This window comes from Salvia miltiorrhiza, chromosome 3 (assembly GCF_028751815.1).
Source record: "Salvia miltiorrhiza cultivar Shanhuang (shh) chromosome 3, IMPLAD_Smil_shh, whole genome shotgun sequence".
Classification (NCBI taxonomy): Eukaryota; Viridiplantae; Streptophyta; class Magnoliopsida; order Lamiales; family Lamiaceae; genus Salvia; species Salvia miltiorrhiza.
In genome coordinates this window covers 3,870,637-3,894,131 of record NC_080389.1, presented here as the reverse complement: position 1 = coordinate 3,894,131, position 23,495 = coordinate 3,870,637, and the positions used below count along the sequence as shown (strand labels likewise).

Genomic DNA, 23,495 nt, shown 5'->3' with positions numbered 1-23,495 from the left:
TCTTGACACGTTTGGGTTCGGCACGGGAATTAAGGAGTTGTAGATTAGTGTTTTAAGTGTGTAATTAATAAAGTATAAAATTGATAAAGTAGGAGAGAGAATATAATAAAGGTGATAAAGTAGGAGAGAGAAGGTAATAATTATTACCAAAAAAGGAAACGTGTCAAGATTCGTGTGACGGCCCAAAAAGGAAAACGTGTCAAGATTCGTGGGACGGAGGGAGTATGAGTTATTAACTGGAATAAATGTTGTGTGTTATTAAGGCAACTTTTTTATTGCTCCAAATAAAACAAAATAAAATAAATACTCCCTGGCCTCTTTTTCCACTAATAAAAGTGGGCCCCTTCGTGTGTGTGTTGGCCAAACGGTAAGAGGTTAATGTCCAAGGCCAAATATTTAATACTGTTAGTATATCAAAAAAAAAAAAGTGAGCCCATTTTTCCACTAATAACACACTCACCTAACATTTTACTAAAACTCGTGGTACCAAAAATTGAATGTAAAATCCAATGTTGTGAAAATCTTAAAGCGGGATTGAGGCGTTTTGCCTCGTCGAGGCGAGGCGGTAAGCCTCGAGGCGGTTTGAGGCGTAAGCCTCACACCGAACACAAAAAAAACTCATAATCATTTTAAACAACAAATAACACCATTTAAAAATAAAAAAGAACACAAAAAAATACTCATAATCATTTTAAACAGCAAATAACACCATTTAAAAATAAAAAAAATACACTCCAAAATTATGGGTTTAAAAGTCTTAAAATAATTAAACTAAAAGCTGAATAATGAGGAGGCTGACTGCTGCTACTCTAGTTTGCTGTTTGTCAAGTAATACTCTTATTTATACTTTCAATATATTAGGATTAAACTATAATATTTTTAGGGCCCACTTAGATAAAAGTTGCGGCTGATATAGAAGTTGCAAATAAGAGAATAAAAGAAGTCAATAATTGCGGCTGATATAGGTTTAAAAGTTGAATTATTTATCACCGTCTCATTTAGAATTTAATTCTTGAGGCGGCGCCTCAATAGGACTAAGTTGTTAGCCTCATTCAGAATTTAATCCTTGAGGAGACGCCTCAATAGGACTAAGGCGCTAATTTGTAAAATATGCATAAAGGCGTATATGCGGGGCGGGTTTATCACCGCCTCGCCTTGAGGCGCGCCTCAAGGCGGCCGCCTCATTCGATTTTCACAATGATAGTGTTGCTTCTTCTGGAACAAAATGTTGTGCAGTGTGTTGGAACAGCACGCACAAAAATTACAGAGTAAAAGGCAGCGGAATAAATAAAAATGGGAGAAGACACAAGGAGATACAAAAATTCTTCAAGTTATAAAGTATAACTTGAAGACGCCTCATGGCAAAATGACTAAATCGAGAATGAACAACTCACGTTCTATACCTTTACAAGACTCTAGGTATTGAACATACGATACTCTCATTAAAAAACAAAACTCGGTTCAAGAGTAATACTCCGAAACCTTACAAAATAAAACAACGAGTGTTAACTCTGATGTTATCCCAACATGCGGAATCACACTCGTACACAATTGCCCTACATGGCTTGATTTCTCTTTGTAAGCTCTTGGCAGACTTAAGGAACAATGAGTGTTGTAAAAGATGTTATCGTAACACACAACATAACACTCGTACAAGAATCGCCTATCACCCTCTCAAGCTGCACTTTGAATGAGAACTCTTCCCCAGCTTATATAGGCGTCTCCAACTTGCTCCCCAAGCCTTGAAAAACGTGCTGCAAGTGATGGATGGAGTGGTTGTTGAAGTGGTTAGGTTTTCCTTGTTTGTAGGAACAAACTCCACCAACTTTCTTCCCTTAACTTCCAACAGCCACGTTTGAGCCTTCAACCACTCCTTTTCTCTCTCTTTTCCCTCTTCTCATCTTCCTCATTTGTAGGAGTCTTCAACCTCTCTTTGACTCAGCCATTCGAACCCTACAAAACACACGTACGTGAAGAAGGCAAAACAAACCAAAACTTTAGGAAAGTTTTATGGAGTTAAAATTAACTCCAACACACAACATTGGTAAAATCTACAATAAATAAAATCAAAAGCAGAGCACTAGTTTTTAATTGAATTAAGATGGGAAAGGAAGACAAACATAATCGCAAACCTCGTCAATCAAAAGAGCATATCAATAACGAACTTGAATGCTGTAATTGTCATAGTCAGTTTCTTGTTCCTTTTGTATGCTTTTGGCCGACTCCACGAGTGATTTGTTCCGGCCATCAATCTCAATCAGTTCAAGTGTCGGAATGTATCCAATATCATCTGGAATCTCCATAAGAGAAGGACACCGTTGAAGTACTAGACTCCTGAGCTTCGGAAAGTGGCTGCTATATGTCAACCATTTCTAAATATTTGATTCATCAATTAGAAGAAATTTCAATTCCTTGAAGTCTCCATCACTTGTTTCCCAAATGCTTCCATCACAAGCATAGTTTCTCAGTTTGAGCACTTGAAGATTAGGCAACGAACCAACAATGCTCAAATCTGTCCAAGGACGCCGCCAACCACTCAAGGTTAACTTTTTCAACGTCTCTGGAAAAACAGGATTCAGACTTGGCCTCGAGAGAAATCAGCACATATCTCTATTTTCAATTTCTCAAGTTTTTTCAAACGTTGAAGGTTTTCTAGATGATAGTCCCCATCAACCTTCTCTTCATAGTAACATATGCCCAACTTCTTAACATTAGGAATCATTTCCAACATCCTTTCACTACATTCAAAGTTGGTTGCAAGTGAAAGTGTTTGTAAGTTTTCTGAAGGAGACATTGCTCCATCAAGATGGGGTAAGGGATGGACAGAGGGGGAGATGAGATGCCTTAACCGTGGCATCTTCCATATTTCAAGTGGAAAATGAACCAATATAGATGCATCGTTTGGATAAATAATCAAGGTTTGGAGATTCTCAAGGTTTGATGTGGATTCAAGAATTGCATCGGAGTAGCTGAAAGCAAGAAATCTAAGATCACGAAGCTCAAACACTTGAGCTGGGACACTGGTGTTTAGCATATCCAATATCCTGAGCTTCCTAAATTTTTCCAAAGAGTCTACTGAACTATGACTGTAGCATATAATAGTATGAATGGTTGAGCCATCAATGTGTGCAAGAATATTGGAATGAGAAATACTAATACGGAGCTGCGTTGCAAAGATTTCAGGAAGAAAAAACGAACCCATAAAAGTTAGTAGAAAATTCTCTTCCAACGATCTCATAAGGCACAAGTCGCGCAACAGATCATGAAGGCCACAGCTCTTGATCCGGCCATTAGACTTCCTCTTCGTAACCAAAACAAGATTTCTCTTAACCAGATCCTCCAGGCACACCTCTGCTACTTCCTCAGGGGTTTTGGTTGCAGTTGATTCTACCAAATCCTCAGCTATCCAAAGTTTCACCAATTTTGAGACTCGAATCTCATAATCTTCTGGAAAAGCTCCCATGTATAAGAAACAATGCCTCAAATGATGAGGCAAATTGGTATAACTCAAATCTAATATTGCAGCATACTTCTCTTCATCTGTTGTGATGACCAAATTTATGTTGGCAGTGATCTGCTCCCAGTCGGCTTCAGTCTCGCTCAGTCACCACAATTGCAAGGGGCAGCCCTCCACAGCTTTTCGCGATCTTTGTTGCTATATTCTCCATCGCTTCCAACATAGGTAGACGGCATTCTCCTTTACACAATTCCTTCTTAAGTAGAATCAAACTTTGGAAATCATCCAAGTATTGCATCTCATGGAATTTCTCCGAAGAATCAACATAAGCAGCCACATCTTTTAGCCTCGTCGCCAATATGATCCTGCTTCTATTGGAGTTGTTGGGAAAATACGACCTTATTTCATCCCAAGCCTTGGTACTCCACATATCATCTATTACAATCAAATACCTCCTATCTGTTAAGGTTTGGTACACTTTTAAAGCCATTTCCTCTTTGCTCAATCTAGTTATATCTTCTTTGACAAACACTTTCATGGAAACAAGCAAATTCTTGAAAATGTTACCAAAATTATAATCCTGAGATACTGTAACCCAAGCACGAATGTCAAACTTGTCTATGAGATAAGGATCGTGATAAACATTTCGAGCCAGAGTTGTTTTACCGATTCCTCCTGCGCCAGCTATCGGAATGATTTGGAGTTCGTCGGCATCTCGTCGGAGGCGACTCAACATTGCCTCGACATCGCGATCAAGACCAACCGCATCAATTCTTCCCGTCGGCGCAAGGGTTGATGTTGGAGCAGCAGCTGGAGAATCACTCGATCGCATGACTGACTTGATTGAACTCAACAGTTGACTCGATCGATCTCCAAAATTGATGGAAGGTTTTCAGCTCGATAGTGTTCCAATCTGTTGAAAAATGATCGAGTAGTGACTGAGAGAAAGTAGTGTGGAAATGGATTGATGCAATTTATTATACCGAAGGAATAGGAATGGGATATTATTGGTCATGATTCAGAATTTGGTCTCTGACTTGTGCTACCGAAACAAGAGCAGCAAAAGCCATTGCTGAAGATCAAACTTTTCGACCAAGGCTTAATGATGAAGTCAAATGGTTTGGAAGATGACAAAAGTACTGTGTTTGTGTGTGAGAGAGAGAGAGAGAGATAAATTGGACGATGAAAAATGTGTCTATGTGAAGAGATAAGGCATAGGGGGAGACGAAAAGAGCTAATGGTGACCTGGTGAGGTCCTCAGCAAAAGAATAATGTATATGTGGTCAATGAATTTCTTTTAGTTATTGCAATAAAATAAAAATACAATTTATACGGGTATTATTAATATAAAAAAATAAAATAAAGGTATATTATTAGTTCACAATAAAATAAAATACAATTTATAATTAAATATAGGGAAGAAGTTAGGATGTGATAGTTTAAAATTTGAAATACAACTCTTCACTTTGAAATTCTTTTTTGTTGATGAAGGGAGTATCTGAAGTTGGGATCATTGCTGAACATACATATCTAACATAATACTCCCTCTGTTTGGTAGATAATATATTGAGTGGTGAAAGAAACTTATTACTTGCTTTAAAAAATGATAATGTGTGGTAAATAATGTGTGGGGTCATGTCTCAAAATGGAGGTGATACTCTTTTATGGGAGGGACGAAAATAAAAAATGCGATACTTCCTTATAGGGCTGACAATTTTCGACACGACACAAAATCGCACGAAATTAATGGGTTAGTAACACGCACGATAAGGTTCGGGTCCTTATCGGGTCGACTTGATAAGGACCTGATAATTTCGTGTCGGATTCGGGTCGGGTTAGATCGGGTTCAGGTAACCCGATAGTAATATTATTATTTTTATTAAATATTTATTTTAATTTTTTAATTTTTGATTTCTAATTTTTTATCTTCACTTTAGTTTAGGGTTTCAATATCTTCCATTCTTCCAACTTCCGCCGCACACCCCTTCAATTCTAATTCCGCCGCACACCCAAGTTCTCTTCTCCGGTTCTCCCACCGTTGACGTCGACTCTCACGGCCACGTCGGCGTTCCGGCGATGCCCCTCTTCGTTCGCCACCCCTCCCAGTCACTTCCACTGTCGACTCTCACGGCCACGTAGGAGGCACGGCGTGGCACCTCTTTGTTCGCCTTAAACCGAATCTTCTTCGGTCTCCACTATTGCATGAAGGCTGTCACTTGGATTATTATATTTTGTTAAGCTTATTGGCATTGTCATTAGTAAGAATAGCGAAAATTCTGGATAAACACTTGGTCTAGTTATGTTTTGTTAAGCTCACTTGGATTATGTTGTAGTTATGTGAGGGATTGACGACTCTTGGTTGATGCATTGTTATTTTCGTTTGAGCATATGTGATATATTGATGCTTATTGGTTTAATGCATTATATTGATTGTATTTTCAGTTTGGATATGTTGAGCATATGTGACGAATCTTGTATTTTTATTATTATTGCTGTGAATGAATCAAATCAAATTCGTGTTGTTATCAGGTCGTAGTCGCATCGTGTCGTTATTGTGTCGTGTCAACCCAATTCAAATCATGTTGTTATCAGGTCGTTATCAGATCGTGTCGGTATCGTGTCGTGTCAACCCGACTCAAATTGTGTTGATATCGGGTTCGTGTCGGGTTTGGATTTAGGTGTATCAGGTCGGGTTCGGGTTTGACCTTATCAGGTCGGGTCGATACCAGGTCGACCCGATCCGCACGATTTGTCAGCCCTACTTCCTTATAGACAGAATGAACAATTTTTATTTTTTTTTAGAATTACAACATGTATCTAATATAAATAAGCAACCCGCACGCAGGTGGGGCCTCTACACCACACAAAGGTAGGAAACCAACTACACGCAAGAGAAACACTACCCACACACAAAGTGAGTACTTTTTTCTTTTTTTTAAGAATTACAGCAGGTATCTAATATATAATCAAATAAGCAACTTGCAAGCAGGCGGGACCTCTACAACAAACAAAGTTGGGAAAACAATTGCACACACCACCCACAAACAAATGTGGAAAACACTATTCACACAAAAGTTAAGAATTACAATAGGTATCTAATACATAATTAAATAAGCAACTCGCACGTAGGCAGGACCTCTACAGCACACAAAGTTGGAAAAACAACCGCACGCAGGCACAACACTACCTACACACAAATGTGAAAAACACTACCCACACAAAAGTGGGAAAACTATACGCACAGAGACAAAATTGAATCTTAGACCTCTCACAAAGGAGAGTCTCTCGCTCTCAACTTTGTTACTTTAACTATGCCTCATCGGCGCAGAGCAGAGTACATTTTAATTATCTTAACATTATAACAAACTACCCGCACAAAAAATAAAATAAAAAACAAACCAACAAGCAAAGTTTTTGACAAGATAGACAACTACAAGAACAACGGCCAAAAAAACTATATAACCAACGGATTCAAATGAGAGAGGCCAAAATCAAAACAAGAGAGACTCCTTCCGCGGGCCCCTCAATTGAAACATTCTGCACTCTTTCTCCGCCATTTTTAAAATTTGGACGATTTGTATGCAAATCAGAGGAAGGATTGGTAATTCCAATCCAAACCGACAAACATTCAGTTTCACAAAATTGTTTGCGTACACCTCATATGGCTTCTGAAGCTCTCGATTCCCTGCTACAAACTTTACGCCAAATCCTTAGACGCCAAGATGATCTCACCACTCTTCGTGTTAAACTACGAATTATATCCATCCACGACAAAGCTGTGGTCTTGCAGTTGAATCTCAAACATTTCCCAAAACAAGAAGCAATCAGGGAGGTAGTAAAGACAACACAGGAGATTATTGAGTATATTTTCTCCCCAGAAAATGTCTCAGATTGTGCGTCGACAGAGGCGAGTTCGAGAATTTCCATCCAGTTGGGGGAATTGGCAGAGGAGCTCGCCTCAACTGCCGGAGATGTGGTGGACTACTGCAAGCGTCCCGACAACCTAGTCAACAACGTAAGAAGGCGGAGTGACTCATCATCAAGATCTGCAATAGAGCTGATTGTCAGCCTTTTATACTTGTTGGTGAGAGTGGAGAGAATTTTGTCGATCTGCAAGAGACCATTTTGACGTACATAATTTCAACTTAAGTTATCATTTGAGGGGTTTTGATGTCAAACTGAAAGCAGAGCCGACAACGTAGGACGACAGAGTGATTCTCCTGCTGTTAGTTCATCTTCAAGATCTGCACTCAATAGTGAAGATTTTGATGATCTTGATGGAGATCCAACATTAGCAACAAAGCTGTTTGTCAGTTCAAATCGTTTGGCGAGATTAGCGGACAGAATTCAGTGGACTGCTCGAGACTTAATAGACAATTCTACCGCTGATGGTTCGTCACCAACATCTGCCCTCAAGAGTGCAGATTTTGATGGTTTTGATGAAGATCTGGGTTCAGTGAGAACGCAGATTCTCCACTTTTCAGGCGTGTTGGGGAGATTGGCAGAGGAAATTATGTCAGCTGAAGACTATGCAACTGTTGGTTCATCATCAACATCTGCACTCGAGAGTGTAATGGCTTCAGAGCAGTTTCTCCAGATTTCGGACGAGTTGGAGAGATTAGCGGATGGAATTATGTCGACTGCTAAAGGCTCAGTTGACAACGTAGGACGACTGAATGATTCTCCGGCTGTTGCAACAGAGCTGACCGACAGCATTTCAAACCAGTTGGGGAGATTAGCGGAGAGAATTAAGTCAACTGCTGAAGATTCAGTTAAGAACATAGGACGACTGAGTGATTCTCCAGCTGTTGGTTCATCATCAAGATCTGCACTCAAGGGTGAAGATTTTGATGGTTTTGATCAAAGCTGTAGCAACAGAGTTGACTGTCAGCATTTCAAACCGGTTGGGGAGATTAGCGGAGAGAATTAAGTGGACTGCTGTTGGTTCATCGTCAAGATCTTCACCGACAAGCAAAGATGTTGTGGTTGGTTTTGATGAAGATAGGTTGCAGATAATGTCATGGCTTACAAGCTATTCATCCGAGCTGCAAGTCCTCCCTATTGTGGGAATGGGAGGCATTGGTAAGTCCACACTCGCTAAAATTGTTTATGATGATACATTCATTACTTATCGTTTTGATTTTCACGCTTGGGTCACAATATCGAAAGATTACAATGTAGAAATTATTCTTTCAAATCTGCTTGCTTCGATGAAAGGAAAGGGAATCCAAGCAGAGAGTGATTTACAATGCAAGGTTAAGGAGTCTGAAATATACAAATACTTAAAAGGTAGGAGGTATCTCATAGTAGTGGACGACATTTGGGGTATGGAAGCTTGGGATCACATACAGAGGCTATTACCTGATGATAATAATGGAAGCCGAATCATATTAACCACAAGGCTAAAGAATGTAGCTGCTTATGCTAACTCTGCGAGCCCCATTCATATGTTGCGTTTCTTGGATGACCAACAAAGTTGGCATTTGTTCCAGAAGAAGGTCGTCGGAGATCAAGATTGTCCTGTTGAGCTACAAGAAATTGGGGAAAAATATGTAAAACGTTGTGAAGGATTGCCCCTTTCAATTGTTACTGTGGCAGGACTTTTATCCAAGATTGATAGAACTCCAAAGTTGTGGAAGCGAATTGGGGCAAATGATGGACAGTTGGAAACTATATTATTATCTTTGAGTTACAAACACTTGCCTCGACATTTGAGGGAGTGTTTCTTGTATATGGCAGGCTTCCCTGAAGATTATGAGATCCGTGTCTCAGAACTCATCAAACTTTGGGTAGCTGAGGGCTTTTTGGAAGGTCGAGATGAATCTAAAACGTTGGAAGAGGTGGCGGAAGATGTTTTGGAGGTGCTGGTCGAGCAAAGTCTAGTTTTGGTTACTAGCAAGAAGAGTGATGGCAAAATCAAAAGGTGCAAGCTTCATAGCGTGGTTCGGGATTTTTGTTCAAGACAGGCTGGGGAAGAGAAGTTCCTTCTACCTATTATGGATTACTTTCCTAATCCTATCGTGAGAAGGCATTTTCTTCCACAAGTGCTACAAAATCATCAACGCGTAAGTGTTAGTTGGTATGATCTTGATCTTAAAGACTCTACGCATAGCTCATGCACCCGTTCTATTATATGTATTTCACAGAGAGGGTATAGGCCCAAAGGCTCTATAGAGAATTTTAAGTCACTTCAGGTCCTTCACGTTTTACGTAGAAAGGATCATGCATTTTGGGAGTTAGGTCAAGTGTTTGATTTGATTCATCTCACTTACCTTGCTTCCAAAATTCCTAGCAATATTATTCCTTCAGCTATATCAAAGCTTCATAATCTTCAGACTTTAATTATTTATAGATCGGAGGTTAGCTTGCCTGACGAAATTTGGAATCTGGAGCAATTAAGGCATCTTATCGCCTTTTCATTTCTTCCTTTACCCGATCCAAAAGATTCAGCAAAGTCTTCTCTAAAAAACTTCCAAACACTTTCTCTGGCAACAAACTTTGTATTCAGTTCTAGTATGGTGCGTAAGTTTCGAAACATTAGAAAGTTGGAAATATGCTACTCGTTAGAGGAGAAGTTTCGTCCAAACTACTTTGATTTTGGTAGTCTTGGTTTGCTAAGTCGATTGGAGAAATTGAAATTGGAGACGCATTGTTCATTTCAACTGTGTCCCAAATTTTATTTTCCTAGATCGCTGAAAAAGTTGGAATTGAGTGGATGGAGGCTTCCTTGGACATATATGATGGTTTTTGGCCGGTTGCCTTCTCTTCAAGTGTTGAAACTAAAGAACTATGCTTGCAGTGGGGAACTCTGGAAAACTATTGAGGGAGGATTTGTGGATCTGAGACTTTTGCATATTGATGAATCTAATCTGCAGAACTGGACAACTGAAAGTAGCCACTTTCCGAGGCTTCAGCGCCTAATGCTTCATCGTTGTCTGTATTTGTCTAAGATTGCAGTTGATATTGGAAAGATTCCAACGCTTGAACTGATTGAGATCGATGATCATAACCGATCTCTTCTGTACTCGGCGACAGAGATAAAAGAGAAACGGGATGCCCTTGAAGTTCGTTTGAAGCGTTTTTGATATGATCTTTCAAACTTGACTCTGCCCTTCATGTCTGGTAAGAAATTTATAAAAGTTGAATGATTTGACACCATTTTTAGCGGGCATGCTTTATAGAAATAAGATTAGTATGCTAATTGCATCTTCCTCTCTTTTGAACATTTCTCTGTTGGTAGAATGTCAGTTGATTCTTGTCACTTTTTCTTTTCTTTTTCAGATGCACAGTATCGTTGGAGCTAGCTAGCTTATCAGATATTCGACTTATGAAAGAAGCAGAGAGTTAAGGTGAAATGTTTAAGCATGAATAGTTGATAAACTCCTGCTTTTTTGCAAGCTAGCTAGTTTAAAATAAATCTGAATGCTATATACTGTGTTATCATGTATTTCTCAAAGTTGAATGTATGTGTGGATTGACATTCTTGTTTACATTATTTTACTTACAGAGTTATAGTTGTCATTGTGGCAAAGTAGGCCTCTCAACAATCAATTCGGATAATCTATTGCATTATAATGTGACATCTCTCCTATTAAATTTATAGATGATTGACATTTTAGGGTTTATTTAAGGAAAATATAAACCCTAACATTGGGCAATCTTGAACCCTTAAGATTGCCACATGTCGTTCATCTATATATGCAATAGATAATGCCACACAAATTTGCAATAGAAGATCTTAAATTCTCAATAATAAGCATAAGTCTATTCACTTTCCCCCTTGACTATTTTAATGAATTGAGTATGGGCTTCTTTGGCCCATAGTAATTGATTACGAGCCCAATTGGGTTTGGGCTTTTTATTTGCTCCAAAAGCTATTCTTTGTAAGTGCGGGGCTGAGCCCACTTAGGTTTGGGCATTACGTTTGCACCAAATTATACTTTTTAGTTTTTACAAGCTTTGCACTCTTTTTTGCTCTGTAATTTTTTTTTGCTTTCAATGTCTTCATCATATTATTCAACTGTGCACTTTTTTACTTGAGTTAGATGTAGGCATAGAAAGATTATTGCTTTGACAGATCAACTCATTCATCAATTTGATTTTCTAATATCTGAAGTAATAAATATTTGAGACTCAAGTAAGAGTGATAGGAGAAAGTGTTCAAAAACTTGAAAAACAGGAGGTATTTCATTGTAATGGATGATGTTTGGTGTACAGAGGCTTGGGATGATGTAAGAAATATACTTCCCGATGATGGTAATGGAAGACGAGTCATGTTAACGATAAGAGAAACTGACGTGGTTGATGTGGCTGGATTCGTCCCGAGTTGTTTTGCTTTGAATTTCAACCTAAGTTAGTTTTGTGGGATGATGACCAAGATAGCTGTGAAGATACTAGTAGCCGGAATTTGGTGTCAGTGGGAGGATCAAACTTACTAAATCCAAAGTGAAGTGTGGTGATATGTGCATAATCCACTGTGTAAAATGGATGATACGACCATCGATATCGAACCATGCTTGGTGAGGAATATTCCCTCCCTCAATCTGTAGGGATAATAGGTGATGGAGAGCATTGTTGACGCTTGCGTATCTCTCGTGATCACTAAGACGCCCTATCGTTCCACCTTTGAACATTTGCAAAATGAATTTGCCGAAATACGGTACCTCGTACGTATAAATTAATAGCATGGGTTACATAAATTAACGACGGTCTCTTCTACCTATAAGGTGTCTGGTGCAATATCAGAATACAAAGATTTAGCACCAACAAACCAAAAAAGAAGAAGAAATAAACATGAAAAACATAATCTAGTCACTATTCGATAGTGTACTCGATCAAGCAGTGACAATTCCCATCGAGTAGTGACACCATCGAGTAAACACAAAATCAAATTAAACATATTGCCAACTACTCACTATTCGATGGTGTACTCGATCGAGTAGTGACAGTCCCATCGAGTAGTGACACCATCGAGTAAACTCAAAATCAAATTAAACACATTGCCTAAGTCAATTGTGGGTATAGTTGTCTTTTAAACAAAAAATGGTTATATAACTAGTGTATTCGAAATTAGGACTATAAAACTTAAAGATTTATGCATTTTGGCTATAATAAGATTTTCCCTTGATAATATACTCCCTCCGTCCCAATATTCAAGTCCCGTATTCCTTTTTGAGCCGTCCCATGTAACTAGTCCCCTTTCCTTTTTTAGCTATACTTAAGGATGGATTAATAACTTAATTACTCCCTACCCACCTCGATTCTGCCACTCTCTCTCTCTCTAAATCATCCCCCCTCTCTCCTCTTGTTCCATCGCCTCCAACAACTTCACCTTCCATCCGCCTTCTTCCACCGCCTCGCACCTCCGGCGCCTCGCGCCTTCGCCACCATCCTCACGCCTCTGCCACCATCCTCCTGCGCCGCCTCCAACGCCTTCGCTGCCTCGCGCCTCCGCGGGCTCCAACACCGCCTCTGCCGCAACAGCCGCTGCCCTTCGCCTCCTTCCACTGCCTGGCACCTCCGGCGCCTCGCGCCTTCGCCACCATCTTCTTGCGCCGCCTCCACCATCCTCCTGCTCCACTTCCAACGCCTCCGCCGCCTCGCACCTCCGCGGGCTCCAACGCCGCCTCTGCCCTCCGCCTCCGGCTCTCGCCCACCACCTCTTGCCGTCGGCCGCTGCGGAGAGGAAATTGAAAGATTTCCATTTTTTGTTGTTTCGCCCAAAACGATTAGGGCTCGCCTCCACCCTTTCAATTATTTTTGTTGTTTTAATTTCAGAAATTGAAAGATTTCCATTTTTTGATTTATCTGTGGTGGTGTTTTGGTGTTCCGGCTCAGAAATTGAAATTAAGGCCCAGTGTTTTGGCAGAAATTAGGGTTCGCCTCCGTTTTTTGATTTCCGTTCACTGTTCTGGCTGCTACGGTGGTCCGGTGGTGTGGTTCAGAAATTGTGGTGGTGCGGTGGTGCACAGGCGGTGGTGCGGCAGTGTATTAGAGCCTGAGACCCTTAATTAAAGTAACATTAACTTTTTTAAATATACCATTTAATTCTTAATTTTAGTCTCCTAAATACCCGTGCCCAAAAGAAAGGGAACTTGATTAACGGGAAGGAGGGAGTATATTAATAGAATATGAATTAAATAAAATTAGTTCATATTGTATAGTACTAACTTATTTCAGATGAGGAAATGAATTGATAGACATAAATGATTGAGGGCCCGCACAAAAACCTTTCCAAGGGCGACTTTGTCATTTCGTCCTCCACTTGCAAAAATAAAGTAGATAATCCATTGGCTTTATTGTAAAAGGACAACATATGGTTGGTCAATAATGAATAATGTATCTCTCTGTCTTCTAAACTAGCCCTGCTCTCTTCGCTCTCTTTCAGCCATTTTTCCAGCTTAGTTTATCTTTATCTGCAAAAATCTAGCAGCAAAAACTTAACTGTGATCACCAAAGATGGCTTATGCTGCTCTTCTTTCCCTTGGCCAAACCACTGAAAACATAATCTTGGATCAAGATAGATATTTCATTTCTCGTAATATAAAACAACAAATCCGATCTATCTATCAACCATTTATTTTCTTGAAAGAGTTTCTTGAAGATTTTCCCGAGAAAGCCAACATCTTGGATGGGCAAATCAGAGATTTAGCATATGAAGCAGAGCATATTATTGAGTCTTTCATATTGGTGGAAGCTCCATCACATTGGTGGAATGTTTTAGCTGCCAAATCAAAGCTAAAATGGCAAATAAGAAAGATAAGAAAAGAAGCAAAGTCAATCACAAGGGAGGTGATGATCATCAAGAATAACAGTACAGATGCAATGCAACTTGGTGCTTCTTCCTCTGCAGCAGGTGTATTTTATTTTTTATTTTTTGACAAAGAGAATTAATAATGGTTCCTCATTCCACTGTGATGACTAGGTTTTATTCTTCTGCAACAGGTTCACTAGCCAAGCCTGCTCCCATCATCAAGATTGACTATATGGTTGGTTTACATGAAGATCTACTAGCAATAAAATCTCGACTCTGTGGAGAATCGCCCAATTTACAAGTTATCCCAATCGTTGGAATGGGCGGTATAGGAAAAACTACTCTTGCAAAGTGTGTTTACGACGACCCACTAACAGTGCAGCGGTTCGATATTCGTGTTTGGGTCACAGTTTCACAGGACTACAATGCAGATGTAGTTTTATCAGCCCTCCTATCTTCCATGGAAGAGTTTGATAAAGATAGATCCGAGGAGAGCAATGAATCGTCTGGGGAAAAAGTGTTCAAGATCTTGAAAGGCAGGAGGTATCTCCTTGTAATGGATGATATCTGGAGCACAGACGCTTGGGATGATGTAAGAATTATACTTCCTAAAGATGGTAATGGAAGCCGAGTCATGTTAACGACAAGAGAAACTGATGTGGCTGCTTACGCTGATCATTTGAGCGGTCCTCACAATATGCGCTTTATGGATGAGGCACAAAGTTGGAATCTACTTCAACGGAAGGTGTTTGCACATCGAGATTGCCCTCCAGAGTTGGAGGACGTTGGAAAGGAGATCGCGAGAATCTGCAAAGGGCTGCCACTTACAATCGTGGTGGTTGCAGGGCTCCTATCCACGGTTAGCAACAATGTAGCTTCATGGAGGAAAATTGCACAAAATGTGAACTCAGTTACTAAAGGAGGACAATTTGAAAATATATTGTCTTTGAGTTACACTCACTTGCCTCATTATCTGAGGCCGTGTTTCTTGTACATGGGAATGTTTCCTGAGGATTGTGAGGTCCGTGTCTCAAAACTCATCAAATTATGGGTAGCTGAGGGATTCTTGAGACGTCTGAACAGATCTAAAACCTTAGAAGAAGAGGCGGAAGTGTTTTTGGAGGATCTTGTCAAGAGAAACCTTGTTTTGGTTACCAAGAGAAAGTGTGATGGCAGGATCAAAAGTTGCAGCCTCCATGATCTGATGCGGGATTTATGCATAAGAAAAGCGCATGAAGAGAAGTTTCTTGTGAACTTCAGCAGCGGACTTTCAGTAAAGGGCAGAAAAAATCAGCGCCGTGTAAGTGTAATTACTCGTTCGGGTTTACCATATTTTCAGAAAATATATGGCTTAACCATCCATACGATTTTGTGCTTCCGTGGCATTTCTGTAGCAAACAAGTTGGAAGGTTTTAGATTGCTAAGGGTATTGGATGCAGGAGATGTTTATGTGCAATCACTACCAGATCAACTATTTGACCTATTTTATCTAGCATACCTTGCTGTCTACTATCGTGGAAGGATACCTACAGCCATTTGGCCCATTTCAAAGCTTCGTAATCTTGAGACTTTAAGCCTTCACGCAAAGAATAATTGGAGGAAATTTAGATTATATTTAATCCGTTTGCCACAGGAGATTTGGAGGATGCCAAGATTGAGACATCTTGTCTTCTATGGCAGGTTACCAAATCCAGTAGGAATAACAGCTTCTAGTCTAGAAAACCTCCAAACACTCTCTATAGTGTCACATACCATGTGTAGGAAAAGGATCTTGAGAATGATCCCAAACCTAAAGAAATTGGAGATTGATTGCTCTGATGGCGAAATTTTCCTCAACAGTTTGGTGCATCTGCGTCAACTTGAAGATTTGAAGTTACGTTCATCTGTTAGAATTGTGTTTCACCAGAAGGATGACTTCACTTTTCCTAAGTCTCTGAGAAAGTTGACATTAAGCCGTGTGACTCTTCCTTGGGAGGATATGACTATTGTAGGCTCGTTGCCAAATCTTCGAGTGCTTAAACTGACTCATTGGGCTTGCAGAGGCAGCACATGGGAAACAAGCGATGGAGAGTTTCCTAAACTAGAAATTTTGGTTATAGAAAAGTCGTTTCTCGAGGATTGGATAACTGAAAGTAGCCACTTCCCAATGCTCAAAAGCATCGTGCTCGACGGCTGTTGGAAGCTCGCTGAAATACCAGAAGATATCGGGGAAATTCCAACACTCGAGCTGATTGAGGTGAAGGGGAAAGCGCGGACGTCACTTGTGGAGTCGGCCCAGAGGATTCTAGAGAAACAACAAGAGTGGGGAAATGATGCCCTTCAAGTTCAAGTTCGTCGCATGGCTCATCGATGATGTGCTCTTTCCATCCTTCTGTCGAAACAAAAGATTAATTTTGTTGCAGATGAGGTATTCGCACATCTCAAAATTTCTAAAGTTTTCAGTTCTTTGTTAAAATGTTAAAATGTCAAAATTTCTAAAGTTTTCAGTTCTTTGTTAAAGTTTTCAGTTTTCAGATGAGGTATTCGCACAGGGGGTGTTTGGTTTGGTGGATGTGATAGATAAAATTGATAGGACTAGAGGTGATTAAATAATACATCCAACTTTGAGATGATAAATAATCATTCAATTGGATGATGGGCCGAATCATGCAAACCAAACACTTGATTAAGTTGAATTATTTTATCAATCAGGTCTTATCATTCAAACCAAACGTCTCATGTAAAGATTAATGTTTTTGTTCATCAGGAAATATGCAATCAAATGTGATGAACTAGGCCTCAGATTCTCACAATGGCAGTTTTGGCTTCAAGTTCGTTTTATGACTCGTTAATCATGATACTCTTCTAATGAGGTAACTCCAAATTCCTTCTAACTAAATTCTTTTATATATAAATACCATGCATAGGTATTATGTACCAAATTAAGAGGGTATTTAAAAAAAAAGAGAGAGAGAGAATCAATAATGATTCCTCATTTTCCTCATTAGTGACGCAAACCCCTGATCTATTGGTTGGAGGGGAAGCGTCAAACTAAGGGGGTATGTTTCTAAGCTTATTTTAGAGAGATGCTTTAAGAGTTTATAAGATGTACTCCCTCTGTCCCACTATTCATGACCCATCTCTTTTGGGCACGGGTATTTAGGAGAATAAGATTGTAGTGTAAAAGTGTGTAAAGATGTGTGGGGCCACATTGTTTGTAGTGTAAAATCATTACTAAAATTAGAAACTGGCCATGAATAATGGGACAACCCAAAAATGAAAACTTCATTAATAATGGGACGGAGGGAGTAATATTTTAAGAGCCTATAAATTGTTAAAGTGTTTGGATAATTGAGTTAATTAATTGAAGAGATTATAGTGAGTTACATAGTAAAAATCCTAATTACAGAGTATAAATTGATGAGAAATAAAATTACAAGGGCATATAGCGGACTCTGAGTAGTTGTAGCTTTTGAGTTTCTTATCCGTATTGTTTATCAAGTGTGTGTGTGTGTGTGCAGCCAATGATTCTCATACAAAGAGCTGAGAGGATGGAAAATGGAAAGAAGTGTCTTCGACCAGAGCTATTTTTCTGTATGCTTTGATTAGTGAAAATTATATTTTTGCTCTGTTTTTATGTCGTGGATAGAGCCACTTTATGTTATTCTCTAGTTTCATTGCTTCCATGGTGTAAGAAGCTCAAGAAAATAATTTATAGCCCAAATCAAAGTAACAATTTTTTTAGGAGAATGACAGTAAAGTACAACTCAATTGGTAAAACACTTCATTAGGAATTCATATCATCACATGAGGAAATAGAATCATAATTAATCATCTTTTCTGTTTATTGTTCTTCATTTATCTCAAATCCTTCACTCCGATCACCATTCGATCAACTAGGTCACTCATACTATAAAAAGTTATTATTGCAAATCCCAAAATAATGATATTCTATCACGCACAGCCAAATATATCATTTAAAGAATTAGTATTTTATGTGTTAAATGTAGTAGGTGAAAAAGTAAAAATGTAAATGAACGAAAAAACTTCTGCTATATAAACAAAGTGCTCAAGCTTCATGGGAAAACCCGAAAAGAAAAATTGCTCAAGCTTTGCGGGACGGAGGGAGTAGAAAATAGCTGTGAAAATATAGCAAGCGACTAACAAATGAAGATTGAGACAGGCAAACCAAATTAAGATAACTAAACAAGCATAAGATGATAAATCTCAATACTCGTTATTTATTCTGCCAACATATGAAGCCAAACAGTAACTTGAACCAAACCTAGCAAATAGGTGGTGACAACTGTTTTAAGTAATAAAGTCAGTAAATATGAAGCAGAAATCTTTCAGGCTTTAGGTTCATAGGATACACGAAGCTCTAACCTGCGTAGGAAGTACTGGTGTGCATTCGGTTATATGGTTTGGTTTTTGTTAAAACCAAAAACCAAACCAAGTCATATTTTGTTTGGTTTTTAAAAAAAAATCGAACCGAACCGAATTAACCGAAATTTTTATACTTAAAATCGAACCGAACTGAAAAAACCGATTTAAAAAAAATAGAAAATTCCGGAAAAATCCGAAAAAGCTATAAAATTAAAAAAAATATTAGAAGTTAGATTTTATAAAATTATTATTAAAATATTATATATATAAAATATATATATTATAAATATAATTCGGTTTTTTGGTTTTGTTCGGTTTTAAAAAATCCGAACCGAACCGAATCGAAAAACCGAAATTTTATGAAAAAAAAACCGAACCGAAAAATCGAAAAAACCAAACTATATTTTAAAATTTCAGTTTTGATTAGTTCGGTTATTCGGTTTCGGATTTTTTGCTCACCTTGAGTAGGAAGTCGATTAATTCATCTACCTTCCCAAACATTCTTCTTCCTCTTTGTGGCAATTCCTCGAACAGTCTTTTTAGTGCACTCACAGCCTTGGCCCTCTCTCTGGCATAATTCCATGGGCATAATTAGCCAAAATGGGCTTTGTTTAACATCACCCATGCTAGAGCAAAAACTGGGCCCAGCCCATGCCGCGGCTTAAAGTTATAAACTCATGCTATCTAAATTTGTTTGTATAAAAGTGAATAAGGAAGATCTTTTATTGAGCTGGCCCAATAGGTCTTACGTTGAGCTGGCCCATTTATATTGACCCAATAGATCAGAATCGTATATGTTGATTTATTATATTTAAATATTAATTAGAAAATTGCTCCATTTAATTCTATAATTATAGTAAAACCTCTTTAATATAAATATGATATTTATTATATTTAAATATTAATTAGCAATTTGATCTTTTTGATTCTATAACTATGTAAAAACCTCTTTAAAATAATTCTCAAATAAATTAACAAACTCTATAACGTAATAGATTAAATAAAATTATTTAATTATGTTTTATTTTAAAATAATAAAATTATTTTAAAAATTCTTTTTTATATTATAAATAAAGTGTATTAAATATACAATTTAATATTAGAATAATAGTCTACTACGTTTTCTTAATAATCCTTTTTTTTATCATTCATGAACCCACCATTTTTTAATGTGTGAGCACCTTTCTATCGTTAAATCTTTTTCTTTCTTTTTTTTCTTTTTTTTAGTTATAAGACTCTTTATCTACTTACCAAATAAACAATTAAATCTTTTTCAAATCGTACAGTTCTCCCTTGAAACCTATTTTCATGGAGAGACGATGGAGTATTTATGTTATTGAAGAAATGTCTATGACTATAATATTTTGCAGAAGATTTCAAAAAATATATAATTCAAAGCGATGTCTAGAACTACTTAGTAGAATAATTATCCTATTGAAAAAGCCAAAATAATCGTCAACCCAGCTGCTTTATTTATTACTATTATACTCTCTCCCTCCGTCCCATAACAAGTATTCTAATTTTTTTTTGAGGTGTTCCGTAACAAATATCCTAGTTCTAAAATAAGAAGGTAGACCTATGTTGCATAGTACGGAGGTGCGGATGCGGGGGCGATACGATTCGAGTATGGGGATACGGGTTTTTAAAAATCATAGGGTGCGATTCGGCAAGGATACATCTAATTATTAAAATTTTATGATATATAATGCTTATAAAATATATACAATTTAAATTTTCTTAAATTAATTATATGTAATTTACATTTTATTTTACCCAAAAGTTAAGCATTTTCAATTATATAAGTTATAAATTGAGCAACAATATAACAATTCAAATATTATTAGTCCAATATATAAGTCATAACTGAAAATAAAATTATTAAAATAACCTTGTGTAGGTCTTTCGTGCACGAGATACGTGAATTTCGCTTACGGAATTTGCGAATCCGGTTTATTTTTATAAATTGTTTTAAAAGATACGCCACGTGGCGAATCGGGTGCGAATACGACGAGAATTCGAGAGAATCGTACCCTAAAAGAATCCGATTCGCCGTACATGCATGCTAATTTTTGAAGAATCCGTGCATCATAGAGGTAGACCCTCCATCTTTAATTTTGCCTTTTTACCTTTAATTATCAACACTTTAATTCTACTCATCTCCCAAAATACCATTTTTTATTTTTTTACTCTTTAATCATACTTGCCTAAATTCTCATGCCGAAATAAATTAGGACACTTGTTATGGGACAAAGGGAGTAATATTTACGTAGCATATTAGAGAACATTTCAAGAATATAGAATAGAGATATATCGTCTCTCTCTAGAAATTTTTTATACAATTGTCAGAAACTTAGATAATAAAGGAGTTGGGATATCTCGAGTTGCTTTAAGGTAGAAGAAGGTAGATATATACAATGATACATAGGTGTATGTGAGGCTCTTTCTTAGATAAAGCAGTTGGGATATCGTAATTAATAATTTTCGCAATTAAAGATTTGCACATTTTTCAGTGATCACGACACTTTTATTTTATTTTCAAAATGAATGACCAATATATTTATGATCTAGTTATCAAAAGTGGTCAAAAATAAATATTAAATTTGCAGAGTCAAAGATTTAAACCATGGATTACACTTGGACAAAGGTAAGCAAACAAAGCCAAAAGCTAGCGAATGCCACCATACATTTGTAGGAAACGACAGTCGACAAAGTCAAGAAAGCATATAAATTGATGCCGATCATCAACTGATTCCATTGTTTAAGTGCTATGCAACAGCATCTTCCCAAATTCATATAAAATCAAATTGTGCATCCATAATGTTAAGCATATTTTTGTACAATCTACGTTTACTACATGCTGATGGAGATGAGCTGCAAATACTTCAAGGTAGGAAGGTGCGAAGGGCAGAAGGTGGTGGACGGCGAAGCTGTCCCGCTAGTGCTGCAGCCCCCGGAGGGCGGCGGAGGCGAGGTGGAGGGGCTGCTGTGGGCCATAAGGGAGAACAAGGAGTGGTTCGAGAAGACGATAGTGAAAAACAGTGCCGTCCTCCTCAGAGGCTTCCACGTCAAGAATGCACACGAGTTCAACGACATAGTCGAGGCCTTCGGGTGGGAGGACATACGGTACGTGGGGCCCGCCCCGCGCACGCATGTCTACAAGAGGGTCTGGACGGCCAACGAAGGCCCCCTGTCGGAGTTCATATACTACCACCATGAGATGGTCTTGGTGAGTTTCATTGTACGAGTTCAATTAATGGATCTTTTTTTTTTTTTTTTTGTTTAGGGTTTCACACTGGTTTTTATTTTAATCAGATAAAAGAATTCCCAGAGAAGGTAATTCTCTTCTGTGAAGTACCTCCACCAGAAGGAGGAGAAACTCCGATCGTGCCTAGCTTCCGTGTAACGGAGAGGATGTTGGAAGAGTACCCGGAGATGGTGGAGGAGATGGAGAGGAAAGGACTGAGATACACCTTCACGGCCCTAAGCAAAAACGATACATCTTCCATGAGAGGTCGAGGTTGGGAAGATGCATTTGGAACTTCAGATCGCGTAGAAGCAGAGAAGAGGTAAGCAATTTCGTGCTCTTTCTAGTCATATTGTCTCCACTTAGCGAGCGTTTACTTTGCATGATTGATCAAATGCATGATTGAGTATTTTTATATATCCTAGAGAGTAGGATTACTTCAATCCCAGCTTTGAAATGAGATAGGAATTAAGTAAAATTAACTTAAATGATAGAAATAATTAAGGATCTTGTGATATCCCAAAATTTTAATCCATCAAAGTAAACAAGGGATCAGCGTTACTATTTGTTACTCCCTCTGTCCCACCTTCATAGTCCCTTATTCATTTTTTAGATGTCCCACAATATAGTCCACTTTCTAAATTAAATTAGCATTAAATTTCTTTTTTTACCAAAGTAACCTTATTTGAATATAGTGAAACATAGAATAAATAAGGGCAAAATTGAGTAATTACATCTATTTTGTAATTTCCAAATACTATTTGAATTTCCAAGCACTATTTATTACAGTTTCTTAATATGAGTGAAAAAGTGAAGTGGACTATGGAGGTGTGACGGAGGGAGTACTATTTTTTATCTATGAAGGCTAATCCTCCAAAGTAAATGTCGTGTGCAGGGGCAAGGCATTAGGAATGGAGATGGAATGGCTGGCAGAGGGCGGGGTGAAGACGATACTAGGTCCCAGGCCTTTGACAAGGGTGTTCGAGGGAAGAAAAGGAAGGAGGATGTGGTTCAACACCGTCGTTGGAATGCACGGTAACGAGCTCAGCTCCGCCACCATGGCCGATGCAAGTGAAATACCGGACGAGGAGATCATCGAAGAAGAGAGCATCCAATTCAAGTGGCAAAAGGGCGACGTTTTGTTCCTCGATAACTTAGCTTTACTTCATGGTAGAAGGCCTTCCCTCCCACCGAGAAAAGTGTTGGTTGCTACATGCAAATAAACCATCACTATCAACACTGATTTCACAAAAATGATCACTTACTTATGATTACACAAAATAGTGAATTATGACCATTTTATCACAACAACTCGAGTAAAAGGAGAGTCTCTTCTCCTTCGAGCAGACTGACAAAAATCAACAAGATAATCCGAGCTAATTTGGAAAATGTCATCACAGAAAGGAAACAACGAAGCCCATCACATTATCACTCAGGATGTAGAGAGGCTGTTTTGAAAAATGTCTACATAATAACAATAATATGTAGAAACACATGCACTTACAGTTTAAAATACCTCCCACACTTTTTTTTGGATAAATTACATAAATAAATAAAGAAATTTAAAGATCGTGCGAGGCTTTTTTGAAAAACTAGCATAAAGAATGTACGTTGTACGTGTAATTAATGTTATTTTAATTGATAATCTATTATTTAAAAAAATCTATTAATTCATT

General features: G+C 38.2%; 4 protein-coding genes across 7 annotated transcripts; 3 read left to right on the top strand and 1 right to left on the bottom strand.

The window, feature by feature from the left end:
* Positions 1-1,204: 1,204 nt before the first annotated feature.
* Positions 1,205-4,632, bottom strand: LOC131016933 (putative late blight resistance protein homolog R1A-3). Of its 2 annotated transcripts, none has more exons than XM_057945740.1 (2): positions 2,133-4,632; positions 1,205-1,953 (listed from the first exon to the last, which is right to left on the bottom strand). In XM_057945740.1, exon 1 carries the CDS (start codon positions 3,461-3,463, stop codon positions 2,576-2,578), a length of 888 nt encoding a protein of 295 aa, XP_057801723.1. In that variant the 5' UTR covers positions 3,464-4,632; the 3' UTR covers positions 1,205-1,953; positions 2,133-2,575. Both variants share the same exon structure in this region, with proteins under 2 accessions (XP_057801723.1, XP_057801724.1).
* Positions 4,633-8,667: 4,035 nt separating this feature from the next.
* On the top strand, positions 8,668-10,542 carry LOC131018120 (putative late blight resistance protein homolog R1B-16). Its single transcript, XM_057946842.1, has one exon. The coding sequence runs from the start codon at positions 8,668-8,670 to the stop codon at positions 10,540-10,542; it is 1,875 nt and encodes a 624-aa protein (XP_057802825.1).
* A 3,244-nt stretch (positions 10,543-13,786) lies between these two features.
* Positions 13,787-21,602, top strand: LOC131016832 (putative late blight resistance protein homolog R1B-16). Of its 3 annotated transcripts, none has more exons than XM_057945599.1 (4): positions 13,787-14,312; positions 14,402-16,617; positions 16,957-17,062; positions 21,467-21,602. In XM_057945599.1, the coding sequence occupies exons 1-2, from the start codon at positions 13,916-13,918 to the stop codon at positions 16,561-16,563; spliced, it is 2,559 nt and encodes an 852-aa protein (XP_057801582.1). In that variant the 5' UTR covers positions 13,787-13,915; the 3' UTR covers positions 16,564-16,617; positions 16,957-17,062; positions 21,467-21,602. The 3 variants fall into 3 exon arrangements, with proteins under 3 accessions (XP_057801582.1, XP_057801581.1, XP_057801580.1); XM_057945598.1 differs by having other exon boundaries at positions 21,463-21,602; XM_057945597.1 differs by lacking the exon at positions 21,467-21,602 and adding an exon at positions 17,711-17,920.
* LOC131016925 (clavaminate synthase-like protein At3g21360) lies at positions 20,804-23,131 on the top strand. The gene is made up of 3 exons (XM_057945728.1): positions 20,804-21,801; positions 21,888-22,141; positions 22,715-23,131. The coding sequence occupies exons 1-3, from the start codon at positions 21,430-21,432 to the stop codon at positions 23,040-23,042; spliced, it is 954 nt and encodes a 317-aa protein (XP_057801711.1). The 5' UTR covers positions 20,804-21,429; the 3' UTR covers positions 23,043-23,131.
* The last annotated feature ends 364 nt before the right edge of the window (positions 23,132-23,495 follow it).